Raw genomic sequence first — 13,051 nt, 5'->3', positions numbered from 1 at the left:
AACTACTCTGCTGCCGTGCGCTCGTGAGACTGTTACACTCTGCTTTATGCTGGACAGTATTTATTTATCGTGAGTTGTTCAGATCGCGGTAATCGAATACGGTTTTAATGATAATTAATATATGAAACGGTAATACTAACCGTGGGGAATTTAATCATGATTTATCGTCAAACCGGTAATCGTTACATCCTAATCTGTTGTATATTCAAAGAAAAGTGGATATGTGTATGTCAAGTTCAGGTGTCAGGTAAGTCAAGTGGCACTGAATAAATCGTTGAAATGTTACTTAACATTTGACTGAATTTATCAAAACTTATATTAAAAAGCTGTAAATGTGTTATTTAAAACAAATACGTATTTATACACAAATGTACAACATAAAAACATTGAATAAGTGTATGAAATGTCTGAGTGAAATTTAAGTGAATGTAGTCTTTCACCTTGTTTAATCCATAAAACACTTAATGTCAAAAGCTGTGTTACTACAATGTCTTTTAGCTAATTTTGGCTTGTTGTATGAAATTTGTGTGTTTCCATGCTGTGAAAAGATATGAAGAGATCGTGCAGTCTTTCTCGCTTTTATAAGCCATTAACCGAAATCTATGAAACGTGTAACAGTGTAAAGCACAGTAATGCGCTCATTTGAAGTTAACATGGGCATGTTGAATGGGTTTTTGCATTTGTAAACTTTTGCAATTGTCCCGTGAAGTAAAAAGTAGGGATGCATCGATCCGATACTCAGGATCGGTATCGGCTCCGATACGGTCATTTTCTGCGGATCGAGTATCGGTCAGACGAGACCGATCCAAATCCGATATTGTACGTATACTATTCTGTGTTATTGTTGAGCCCCACGAAAGACACAAAAACATTATAAAGCACCATAAAGTTTTCGTGCACTATATTTCAAGTGTTCTGAAGCTGTTCCATAGTTTAATCTGAGGTACAAATGAATATTTAAGTCGTTAAATTCACGTTCAGGTAAACTCTTCTCTCCGCCGCGGCTGTCTGTCATCCTCCATTCAGCAATCAAACTGCGTGTTGCGTTCGGTTACTACAGTCAAACTCTCTTCAACAGCGCACAGTTACTGAGGTTTAAAACTGTTAAAAGAAAAGGCTTAATAAACTTACGCACAGATTTAATACACTACGCATCAATATCTCTTCCCTTTGTACTTTGAACATTTCTATGCGGACTCAGAGGGCTCCGTGTCGCTTCAAGCGCATCATTCTGCGCACGGGATGCGCATAAGCGCTTTCTGCTGCTCTATATTGGAGTCTTACTTATTATAATACTTTTGCGCAATGAAAGATTATTAACAGTCTTTCTTGCTCTGTCCTATCTATCATATGTTGCTGCCTTCATTACTGTGCTATAGATTTAAAAGAAATGTCTTTTAATTTTATAGTAGCCTATATATTTATATATAAATGTATTTGCTTCTTTTTTCATGAATCTATTTTACAACAATTCAAAGAGCAATGTGTATAATTTCACCAGATTTAGTCTTACACTTATTCACTTTTAATTGTAAATAAAAATGTTTCACTAGGTTTTATAAAACTATTGTCCACCCATTATTTTTCTAGAGTATCTTTTGCTGTATTATAAACAAAGTTTTATGATAATATATTTTTTAATTTGTTATTTTTCATTAAAATTACGTTATCTATATGTAGTAGATTGTGTTTAACACACAAAAGAGTAACACACAGACACACAGAAGTATAGAAATTCTACATCGATTTAAAAAAAAACTGCGCTGGTATCGGATTGGATCGGTATCGGCAGATACTCTGAATTTTCAGGATCGGATCTGAAAAAATGGTATCGCTGCATCCCTAGTAAAAAGATGACATTAAACGTGACTAACGACAAGCCACGGTGAAATTAATGTTACTCTTTTCAAACGAGGCAGAATAACGATACACTGTGTTTCTGGTCTCGTGAAGGGCGCTTCGGAAGAGGAGTTCATCATACGAAAATGAACAACTGAATCGTTTCACAAGGCTGTTCAAAGCGTCTCAGTCAGTCCCCTAGGTAGTGAATCAGTAGATCGTGCACAAGTTCGTGCACTGGGGAAGATCGTGGCTCAGTAAACACTGGGACAATTGATCAATCAATTTGTAAAACGTCACCACTGGTATTTATCAACAACAGGCAGGACCAGGGCCGAATTATCCATAGAGGGGATTGGGCGAGTGCCCTGGGGCACCAGCCAATAGGGGGGCACCAAGTGATTAAGATAATTACTAGACCGTTAAAATATTTTCAATGTTTTGTACATATTATTTTGGTGGAAGAGATGCAGATGCATAGAAAATGAAAAGTTAATGATACAATATATACATAGAGAATATAAAATATACGCATGCATATAAAGAATTGCGAATGGGTCAGATCACAGTGTATTTGTCCCCTCCCCCACTCGGAGTTGAGCATGTTTATTCACAAATGGATAGGCATCAGTTTAGCGGTTGTGCGAAACGTAAATATAAAAAAGAGAAAATATCATGACACATAGCCAGGGCTCTACAGTGCGACTGAAATGTGCTGCGTGCGACTAAACCTGATCATCAGCATAGGCTATTTGTGTTTGCGCTGAGGGGAGCTTCAAAGATTTGTACTTGTTTGTTTTTGCGTTGAGTAATGTATCACAGTCGCACACATTATGTTGATTAATGCAATGTTAATCAGAATCCACTCACTGCAATCAAACAATAGTTCTATATTCAAAATTTTATATTTAAAACATTAATCTCACAACATTGTTATGAATTTAATACATCCATGCCACCTATGAGCCTCTGTAAATGTACCTACATGCCACTTTTGTGTTCCTCTGTGCCACCTTTGCAGGGGCGGATCTACCGGGGTGGCAACTGCCACCCTAAGAAAAAGCTGGAGCCAGCCCAGCCACGGCGATGACAACGTAACGGAAAATAATGGCAAAAAAGAAAAAAGTCTTTCACTAAACTGGCACGATGGTTGCACGCGCATGCAGCGTGTAGTCGGCTTCATAAACAAACGACTCTTATGAACCAGTCCAGACAGCAACATAATGTTGGCCCAGATCTGGGCCAACCCTGGCTCAGACTTCTCTTTGAGTCAAAAACGCAAAGCGCAGCCCATTCATAAATGAATTGTTTTTACATTTGTTCGTGAATCAGATACTGTTTCTCTGTTTATTCAGAAGTCCTTTGAGAAATCTAATCCCGTCCGGATATGTTTAAGATTCATCCCGTAATTGTTTGGTGATCCGATTCTCAGACTGCTCGCTCCACTTTCATCGTGGATCATGAAATCAATAAGAAGGTGCCAATCACAAAAACTAATAGCAGAGTTAGGTAAGAGTCTTGTATTGCAGTTTTCGTGATTGTTTAGTTGGCCCATTTTCCCAAACCATTAATTCAGTTCTCAAAACAAAAGACACATTTCTCAAAAAGTGCAGAACTGTGTAATGACTGCTTAGAGATATAGCTAGTGTCAGGAGACCAGGAAACTGCTATAGTACTGTATACTGTAATGAAATTTGACCAAATGTGCAGAGGATGCTGAATTTACTTCTTTTTAATAATTTTTTTTTTTTTTACTGTACTGTACTGTATTGTGGTGCATACCAAGTTCATATACATTTCTTTGGTATCTGAACTTTTTCATCTACTGCAAGATTACTTTACAGTAGTAAAATTAAAACTATCTGTTAACAAAAGTTCATTGCTGAATTATTATTATTATCTGTAATTTAATTTATGTTGTATACTGTATATTGAGCTGCAAAAATAATTCCTGAATCCTAATAAGAGTTTTTGGTTAAGTGTTATTGATCTCATGAGTGTTCACTGGGCAGGAAAGTTATCTGTGTGTTTGAATTGTGTGTACACATTTAAGAATATAAAGTTTGAAAGACACATTTATGCTGGCTTGACTTAAAGTCTTGTATATGAAACATAAATAGTTTGGTCAGTTAGATGTTCTAGATGTTTGCTAAAGTGTTGCTAGTTGGTTGCTAGGATATTCTGGGTGGTTGCTAGGCTCTTGCTATGCAGTTTCTGGGGTGTTACTATCGATAGTGTGTTCTGGGTGATTAAAGACATTCCCACCTCTGGTAATAACAGAAAATTAGAAAATCAAACATTTTTGTTTTGAAAACTGATCCAGTTTCGATGCTTTGATATTATTGTATTTCTTTCTATTGTTAGGTAATTCAAAAGTGTTCCTCTTAAATTTGCTCTTAAACTTCTAAGTAGCCTATGTAATATTAATAGAACCGCATGTTTAATGACACAAGCTCAGAAACATTTATAACTTGTTGAAGTTTTTTTATATTGTGTATTGACTTGGTGCCATGATGGATATTGAAATGTTATATATTTTTCATTTTAAACAGTATAGATGATTACTTAACAGTAATTCAATATTTGTGAACAAAACTGTGCATGACAGACAATAAATCCCCACAAACTATGCATGGGGGTTTGCTTTGGTGTCGCCACCCCTCATAGACCCCATGCCAGCCATTTGCCACCTTAAATTATTTTTTTCACTTCAAATATGGTCACCCTAGGGCACTACACTGTGTTAATCCGGGCCTGCATTGAGATCTTCAAAGTCCTCATTATTTTTTCTTACAGTCAACATGACAGAGAAATTAGAGACATTCCCCGGGGAACATATTGCACATCCAACAAAAAAATCTGTCTGTGCAATGAATAAATTTACTGGCGCCTACAATACAGTTTTGCAATGTATGTTAGTCTGTTTGTTAAACCTAGGCCTATTGTCAAACAAAGAGTATATTTAATTATGTTTTAGTCCAAATTAACTTAATAGCATCATTTGAGTGTTTGAAATAACTTCCTTTTGTGATCTGACACGGTTTCATATCAGAGAAAGAGGCAGAAATCATTTATATTGTTCTATACAGTGACAGAAGGCTAAATCGATCAACACTGCATTATAAATATTTATTCTTATAAAAATAGCCAACATGGATTGAAGAACACAGATAAATAATATATTGTCGCAATGATGTTTCATCAGGTCACACGTCTCTATCTGTATTTTATTCAGTTACAGTGATAGCTGAATGTTTTGCTTTTGAAAGCGTTTTCCTGTAACGCCACTGGTCCCATACTGGAGACTAAAGAGCAGAAGAATACCAGTATGAATGAAACATATTACATTATGTGTGTACTCCCTAATGATCACAACACCCTATTACAGTTGAGTTTTAGATTTAAAAACAATACTTTTACAGCATTCACTAAATATGTCAACCAGGCGTAAGATCTCACCGTTACGGATTACGTTACTGCGCTTTGTTTACGTTGTTTTTACAGTGTAGTTAAAATCCCCCACCTCCACCCACAGATCGAGGATATTTAGGGATGCACTCACCTGATATTATGTGGAAGATGATGAAAAACAACAACAGATGAAACAGCAGTGTCACTGAAGCTATCTTCCAACAAAGGCAATGAAGCATCGTTACAGCTTTTCGGCGTAGATGCCTAGAAACCTTTCATCCGATCCTTCTCCGTTAATAAAACTGCATTCCGGGTTTGCTTTTGGTTCATTCATTAGACTATTAGTATACTACCTAATAATATATTAGGTACTAATAATACTAACATAGACTATTAGTTAACAAAAAAATAACAATTTTAATTGTAAAAGGCTGATGGAGTCAGGCTTGTGTTACTTCCAGTTGCAAGAGTATGTCGTCATCTGTCCCGTTTGGCTTTTACTGGCGCATTACTCCCCCTAGCCGTTTTTGGGTAAATCAAACGGGTAGTCTTTGGTCTCAGTAATCTATTATTTGTTCCAGAGCGACTGAACTAGGAAAGACGCAGCCTCGGGAGGATGCAGCCTTCCGTTTGAGAAACACCCGTTATTTCCCGGGGAAAGCAGGCAATTGGCCTTGGAATGCAGTCTTCAGAGGATTTTTTTTTATTTTTTTTATTATTATTATTTTTATTTTATTATGAAAATCAAAAAATTTACAAGCAAAATAGGCTTTAAATGAACAAACTTAAGACATAGAAAAAAAACACAGTTGCAGATACAAGGCAGACACAACTAAGTTGTACATCATTAACATCAATAATTAAATATGATTTAGAAATAAAACAAATAATTAATTAATTAAACAAATAAGTAAAAAGAAATACAGAAGGGGTTTCAATTGGTTGAAAAATGTAGCTAATGTAATAGCTTTATTACTTTCAAGTGTAGGTAGAGAAGAAGCAATAATTCTAAGTTAATTTATGAAATGAGGTAAAGAAGGGGTGCTTTTCAAAAATCTACATTTATGAATAAAGAATTTACCACAACAAATAAGGTTATTAACTAAATAGTGTTGCATACAATCTTTTCTAAATACTCCAAACTTAATTGGTTTATAGTTAAGAAGGTTAATATGGATATTAACACAAGACAATCTGTCATTCACTTGAGACCAAAACAGCTTTGAATGAATACAGTTGAAAAAAATATGCTCAGTGGTTTCAATGTCACTTTCACAAAATTGACACGAGTTTTCCTCAATGTGAAATTTTGATCTAAGGAATTCTTTCGATGGATATGTATCATTCATTATTTTAAATTGAAGTTCTTTTACTTTTGGGAAGATTGGAAAAGAGAGGTAGCTTATTCTAATTTCTTTTAATTCCTTTGAGTCAAAATCTTTAAAAATATGGTGACGTCTGAGTCGATTTGGATAAAGTCTATAAATGAAAATACTTCTTATAAATTTGTTGGTACATTTTTGATCTCTAATAGATAACGTATCCAATCTCAGAGACGGAAGAGAAAATACCACAGAATAATGAGAAAGAGTTCCTTTGAGCAACAATACTACATTTTTAGGAATGGCATTTACAACTGTATAAAACTCTTTAGGATGACACACAAAACCATGTTTCAGGCAGAAATCATTGTAACTTAGAATGTCACCATGGTTATCCATCATATCCAATAAAGAAAGAATATTATATTTAAACCAACTCTCATAAAATAAAGACTTATTGCGATGTAAAATAAAACGATTGTTCCACAGACAAGTCTTGTGAGGACTGAAATTGTGAGAAAAAGCTAGTTTGCAACACAACAAAACCTGTTGATGAAAAAGAGACAATTTGAGAGGTAGCTTAGATAATTCAAAATCACATTTGATAAAAAATTCGAGACCACCTATTTTCCCAAACACTGAAGACGATATTGTAAACCATATACTGTTTGTGTTGTGAAGAAATGATAACCATTGGGACACAGCTACAGACTCATGTCAAGGTGGGGACCTAAATTGAGGTCCCCATGGGTACAAAGCTTGTAAATCATACGGAATGAGGTTTTTTTTGAGAAAGTAAAAATGCAGAAAGTTTCCTGTAAGGGGTAGGTTTAGCTGTAGCGTTGGTGTAGGGCGATATAAAATACGGTTTGTACAGTATAAAAACCATTACACCAAGAGTCCCTACAAGGATAGCTGATGTGTGTTCGTTTTCGTGATGGTGATTTTAGTTACATTGTTCCCCCGTTAGATGGCGAAAAGAGACTGTTTTACGAGTCTGCGGTAAAGACTTTTATATTGAAAAATACTAAAACGGAAGCTATGTAACAACAGCTTTAGACTTCTGTTTAACAACGAAAGTGCTTGTGGTTTCAACAAACCCATCACTTCATCACAATTTCACCTTCCAGTTAGGCTCATCAACTATAACTCCTTCAAAAACAGGCAGAAATCTTGGAGTTGTGTTTGATGATAAGCTGAATTTCTCAGACCACATTGCTAAAACTGCCCGGTCCTGCAGATTTTAGGTATGATGACCAAATTTTCAAACACCCCTAAGCTCAAAATGGATCACATGACTAGACAGAGCTGAAAATTACCTTTACGACGACACCTGGATTGTGAAAATCAGTTGAGGATTGCGAACGTTATGATATTTATAATAACGGGGAATATATTAAAATATTATACATTAATTACAATAGTAGTCATGTGACCGAAAATGCTTATTATTCACACATTTTTGCTTGTAACTTCCTCATTTTATCAGATATTTGCATGAAATTTGAATAGAAGGTAGAATTTTGTTAGTTCTTCCAAATGAAATCATGAAAATTTACTGTTTTAGCTGGAATGGGCATCAGACCCATGGTACCCATTCATATTCATAAACATTTATTTTCAGAATACAAGAGAAAACAACAATACACATCACTATTAATTGTTAATTCATATTCATACAAGTACACAACAAATATGCATTGTCATTCACAAAAGTACAACTAACAGACATTCAGAGGTTTTTTTGTGCCATTTAAGTTATGTTGTGCAATTTGGACAATGAGTGACCACCCAACCTTAAACATTTACGCTAAAAATGCAAATATACATTCATATTTATAGTCATCCATTTAAATTATTTTTTAAGCTTTTTTTTTCATACTAACAATGAATGATCGGTATGACATATACATGCAATCTGTGTACTTGTGCTGATGGCAGGCTATTGTACAACCAAGTCATCCAAGATGATGTCTGCTGCCATCGCATAGATGGACACATCAGTGTCATGGGCATCAAATTCATACCCCTCCCCGCTCATGGCCCAATAGCCAACAGTGTATTTCTTTTTTTTAGCATGGAAAGTTTCAATTTTCCCATTGAAAATGACCCTGTTGCCAGCCAAATCCCACGCATGACATACAAATGCCCCCACCCCTCTGCCACCCAACAACTCCTTGATCAAGCTCATTTTTTCTTCTGAGAGTTCTGGAAATGCTTCCTTGGTCTTGTCTGCACCTAATTCTTCAATGTTTTTCTCTAACACTTTCCGTTCTTGTTTGCTTCTCTTTCTTTCTTTTGTGGCTTGACGTTTGTGCAATTCCTCCCGCAGCTCTCCTTGCATCTTCCTCCTCTTTCTTCTTTGTATTACACCCAGCCTCACTGCCTTCCTGATGACCAGCTCTTGTTTTTCCTTGTCTAAACTGTCCCAAGTAGTCCACAGTGTTGTTTTTCCGTGCTCGCATTTTACAGGACAAGTAGCACATGGTGGCATTTGGAGCTTTCTTCTTCAACGCACTAAACATCCCCATCAGCTCTTCCGCATCCATGTTGTGTGATCTCGCTTTGATCTTTATACAACATTAGGAAGATCAGGCCCTTTCTTTCTGAACACGCAACACAACTCCTTGTTCAAGCTCCTGTTCAGTCCAGGCTGGACTATTGCAATGCTCTTTTGGCAAGTCTTCCAGCCAGTTCTATCAAACCTTTACAATGAATCCAGAACGCGGCAGCAAGATTAATTTTTAATGAATCAAAAAGAATGCACGTCACACCTCTGTTCATCAATTTGCACTGGCTACCAATAGCTACTTGCATAAAATGCAAGGCATTAATGTTTGCCTACAAAACCGCCACTGGCTCTGCACCCCTTTACCTAAATTCAGTACTTCAGACTTATGTCCCCTCTAGAAGCTTGCGTTCTGCAAGTGAACGTCGCTTTATTGTGCCATCCCAAAGAGGCACAAAATCAGTTTCACAAACTTTTTCATTAACTGTTCCCATCTGGTGGAATGACCTGCCCAACTCAATCTGAGCAGCTGAGTCCTTATCCATTTTCAATAATCGGCAAAAAACACATCTAGTGTGCCTCATAAAAATAAAGGTGCCTCACAATGCCATAGAAGAACCTTTTTGTCTAAATGGTTCCATAAAGAACCTTTAACATCTGAAAAACCTTTCTGTTTCACAAAAGGTTCTTTGTGGTGAAAGAAGGTTCTTCAGATTATAAAAAAGGTCAGAAAGAGATGGTTCTGTGTGGAACCAAAAATGGTCCTTCTATGACATCGCTGTGAAGAATCTTTTGACGCACCTTTATTTTTAAGAGTGTATTCTAATTCTATTCTTAAAAAAACAACAACAAAACTAGCACTAGCTGTTCTAATCTTTTTGTATTCTATCTGTTTTCTTTTTGTTTATTATACAATTAACAAAAACAAACAAACCTTGCTATGTGTACTGCGTTAATCTAAATGAGACTTGTCATAGTGCTTGCATGTTATTGCTCTTTTGTTGATTTTGATTGCTTCCATTGTCTTCTAAATGACTTTTTTTTGTCTTCTTTGCATCTATCTGACCCTATAACACTAGCTTTCGTTTTTCTCTATTCTATCTATTTGTTTTCTTTCAAAAAAACAAAATACAAAACCTTGCTACTGTACTGCGTTAGGCTAACCGAGACTTGTCATAGTGCTTGCATATTGTTGCTCTTTTGTTGGTTTTGATTACTACTATTGTCCTCATTTGTAAGTTGCTTTGGATAAAAGTGTTTGTCTAAATGTAAATGTAAACAACAGAATGCACAGAGCAGCACTGTCAATGGAAATCACCCTTATGAAAGGATAGTACGACGGAGATCCTATGTCTTTCCTCAGCGGACATTCATACTAATGTTTTATTGTGTGAACTTAAATAAAAAAATCTGAAGAATGAATGCTGTATCAGATCAAAGACTATAGAATATCCAAAACATGTCACTCGTATAGTTTTGAATGGGGAAAAAAATGCAACAGTATGCCAATAGCCTCGTGGTTAGTGCATCATAGAGCAACTGCGCTTACGGCGACCCGAGTTCGAATCCCGTTTCGAGGTCCTTTGCCGATCCTCGTCTGCTCTCTCTTCCCAGTGCTTTCCTGTCGTATCTTAATAAAAAGGCATAAAAAAGCCCACAAAAATAACTTTAAAAAAATATACATATTTATTTTTGTTCTAGAATTGCAGCTGGTATATTTCAAGCTGAGAAAGAATACAAAAAATAGGATTTTTTTCTTTTGTTAAACGTTTTTTTATTTTTCATAGAACACACTTCAAATTTAATATTTTCTATGTTTGCTGATCTTAAACTTGTAAGATTTTCAATATTTATTTTGAAAATCAGTGTACTAACAGAAAAATCTGTCATCTCTGTTATAGACAAATTGGGTCAAACCTCTACAGTTAATGTAACACAATTTAAAACCCCGTCTTCCCTAGGAGAACATCCATCTCTTCATCCATTAATTCAGCTTTAAACCTAATAAGATATAGACCTTTTGTTTTAGAGTAAAAATATCAACACGTTTAACTGAAAAGTTGCCAACATGGTGTGCATTTTCTCTAAACATAGCTTTAAAAATGAATGCAATATTTTAAAATTTAATATAGTAGTAGTACTATTCAGGCTAATTAGCTTCTGATCAAATTGTTGATAATAAAACACATATCATTATAATTTTTAAAGCAAAACTTAATAAACAGAGTTGACACTGATGGTAACAGAGTTGACCACCTGTAGTTAAAAGACCAAAAACAACATTTTCTGACAGATTCTGAAACTGAAACCATTTTAAATGTAACAACTATTTAATCTTAACAAATGCATGTGAATTACAGCTCTTTCATGTAATTGAAAATTAACTGCATGTGTCTCATGCATTACAGATCTGGAAAATAAAATGACATATAGCTGCTCCCTCACCTTGGCCATGCAAATCAGTTATTGGCAATTTCTTCCAATTTCCAAATATGCACTATGCAAGTTTTTTATGGACATAATAAAAGACAGAGTTCTTGATTCAAGGAATAGCAGTTTGCAAGAATTTTAGATTTACTTTGAAGCCATTTATAGTATTTATTATTATTTATAAACATTAGAGCAAAGCAGGTAGTGCTTTGCTCTAATGTTTAGTAGTGGTGCTTTTTTTGTAGTGGTGCTTGAGTAGTGGTGCTTTTTTTGCTTTTGTGCCATCTATCTCTGTCTATTTTCTGCTTTCGTTACAGGGTCAGCATGTCGCTGTGCCCTCTGCTGCCCTTGTCTTTCTGCTGCTGAGAGTTTAATTTACCTGTAATTCAAATTATTTTAGCCTGTAATGATATAAAACAAATGTGTAATTTACAGTAAAATGACCCAGAATGAAATATAATGCAAAATACTTAATTGTGGAACATTGACTCTGTTACTCACTGTCAACTCTGTTATCATTAAACTTTTTAAAACACTAACATGGTTGACATTTTCCACCATTTTGTGCTTTAGCTCAAGATGCTAACCTCAAACCAGATACCACAAGGCATGTCTAAAACAGAATCATTTTTTTTTTTTTAAAGTGAAAGACATTCACTGCAAAATCTCAATAACAGATTTGACAAATAATTAATCTACTATTGGTGTATCCTAAACATTTTGTACAAATTAATTAGAAACGAATAAAGACATACATCAGTGCCTTCCAAAGATTCCTACCAGAGGAAGTGACATCACTTGGTGCAAGTCACATGTTTTTTCTATGAATGCTTTAAAGATTTTTATGCCTTTTATAAGTGAGGTAACAGAGTTGACCAGAACATAGGGATAGACACAAAATGTATTTTTTTATTAATGAAATGACAAATATTATAAAAATGAGATATTTTATGCAATTGTTTATGTAACTTAATAGAGTAAACACAAAACATGAAAATTAGACTTAATTATTTCATGATAATTCAAGCTGAATGTATTAATCAGAAGGCAAAGACAGTCAATAATAGGTGTCTTTCAGTTATTATTTTAGCCATCAAACAATTAAATTAAAACTAGTGCAGTATATTTTTCTTTGTAATTATTGTGCAAATATACACTTGTTCTGTGTTTAAGCCCAACTTGTTCCTCCCTTATTCCATAGTTACAGGGTAAATACAACATTTGCAGGCTGTAAATTAAAGTGGTGCTTGTTCCCCCCTTATTCCATGTAGTTACAGGGTAAGTGGCTACAACAAATTGCTCTAAAATGATTGTTTATACAGTAGGTCATACATTATATATCAGGTAATCTATCAATAAACATGGTGACTGTTTTATTTAATTCAAATAATATTTGAAATTTGGGTTTTTAAATGAAAAACACAAACAATATGACAATTGTTGTTATAACAACACAGGCAACAGATAAAAATTTATTACACTGGTTACCCATTGACGAAGTTGGCCAAACCATCACGTCAATAAACACACAGTAATAAAC

General features: G+C 35.0%; 1 protein-coding gene across 4 annotated transcripts in view; it reads right to left on the bottom strand.

Annotated features, from left to right (window-relative positions):
- Positions 1-5,769, bottom strand: part of LOC306876662 (nectin-1-like) — a 30,332-nt gene extending 24,563 nt beyond the window's left edge. Inside the window, exons 1-2 of one of the 4 annotated variants that reach the window (XM_079427999.1) lie at positions 5,632-5,769; positions 5,402-5,588 (exon numbers count right to left, since the gene is read on the bottom strand). In XM_079427999.1, the coding sequence (XP_079284125.1) occupies positions 5,402-5,489 (88 nt within the window). In that variant the 5' untranslated portion in view covers positions 5,490-5,588; positions 5,632-5,769. Of the gene's footprint in view, positions 1-5,401 lie in introns of all 4 variants that reach the window. The other 3 variants (XM_079428000.1, XM_079428001.1, XM_079427998.1) reach the window with 3 other exon arrangements.
- Positions 5,770-13,051: the final 7,282 nt, after the last annotated feature.

This window comes from Barbus barbus (genome assembly GCF_936440315.1).
Source record: "Barbus barbus genome assembly, chromosome: 11".
Classification (NCBI taxonomy): Eukaryota; Metazoa; Chordata; class Actinopteri; order Cypriniformes; family Cyprinidae; genus Barbus; species Barbus barbus.
This window is presented reverse-complemented; position numbering and strand designations above follow the sequence as displayed.